Genomic DNA, 1,111 nt, shown 5'->3' with positions numbered 1-1,111 from the left:
CTCCCATAATGCCCGTTCTGTTTCCTTAAATGCTGCGTTTTTCCTTACAAATGACCTTTTAATAAGTGTCTCCTCAGAGATGGCCTCTTAAAGTGTCTCCTTATGGATGGCCTCTTAAGTGTCTCCTTACAGACAGCTTCTCAAGTGTCTCCTCACATGCGGCATCTTAAGTGTCTCCCCACATACGACCTTTTTAGTGTCTCCTTGCAGATAATGTCTTTGCCTTTTAAGTGTCTCCTCAGATATGGGAAGGCCTCTAAAGTGTCTCCTCAGAGATATATTATGCTTGCATCCATTAAATGTCTCCTCCCTCTCTTCTTGCTTTTTAATGTGTCTCTTTAGTTTTCATATTTGTTATATTTTTTGTTATTTTATTGCTCTTGTGCTTCTTCTGAGGGTTTTGGGTTTATTTGTGCAGTATATTCTGTCTCCTTTATTTGTATGATATATTCTGTCTCCTTTTGTTGATTTGTACGATATATTCTGTCTCCTTTTATTTATTTATTTTTGTATTGCGTTGTGTTGTGCTGCTGTGCTGCATGCATGCAGAGGTGGTAGTTGAGGTGTGTATACAGCTGCTGACGGTGTTGGCTCTGTGTGCATTTGCTGTTGCTGCCGGCGTTATTGTGGGGTCGATGCTGGGTCGTTCAACAGTAACACCGGGGATGGTGCTGCTGTCTGTCTCCTCTTTTGATAATCTGTCTCCTCCGGAGTTGATTCTTCCCGATCCCAAAAACCCCACAAACACCAACACCACAGCTGTTCTTAGAGCCCAATTCGTTGTTACGGCGCCTGTACACAACAAAGGTGAGCCTCTATAGCTCCTCCTGTCTCCTCCTCTGTCTCCTCCTCTGTCTCCTTCTCTCTCTCCTTTTCTGTCCCCTTCTCTGTCTCCTCCTCTGTCTCCTCCTCTGTCTCCTCCTCTGTCTCCTTTTCTGTCTCCTCCTCTGTCTCCTCCTCTGTCTCTTTCTTTGTCTCTTTCTCTGTCTCCTTCTCTGTCTCCTTCTCTGTCTCCTCCTCTGTCTCCTCCTCTCTCTCCTTTTCTGTCTCCTTCTCTGTCTCCTCCTCTGTCTCCTCCTCTGTCTCCTTCTCTCTCTCCTTTTCTGTCTCC

General features: G+C 45.2%; 1 protein-coding gene across 1 annotated transcript; it reads right to left on the bottom strand.

The window, feature by feature from the left end:
• Window positions 1-783: 783 nt before the first annotated feature.
• On the bottom strand, window positions 784-1,111 carry EAH_00026660 (hypothetical protein; the record flags this gene model as incomplete). Its single annotated transcript, XM_013396499.1, has 1 exon — window positions 784-1,111. A coding segment is annotated over one exon (328 nt), but the record flags the coding sequence as incomplete, so codon positions are not given.

The sequence above is a fragment of the Eimeria acervulina genome, genomic scaffold, assembly GCF_000499425.1.
Source record: "Eimeria acervulina Houghton genomic scaffold, Eah_scaff224, whole genome shotgun sequence".
Taxonomy (NCBI): domain Eukaryota; phylum Apicomplexa; class Conoidasida; order Eucoccidiorida; family Eimeriidae; genus Eimeria; species Eimeria acervulina.
The sequence above is the reverse complement of the archived record's forward strand: the minus strand, read 5'-3'. Positions and strand labels throughout refer to the sequence as shown.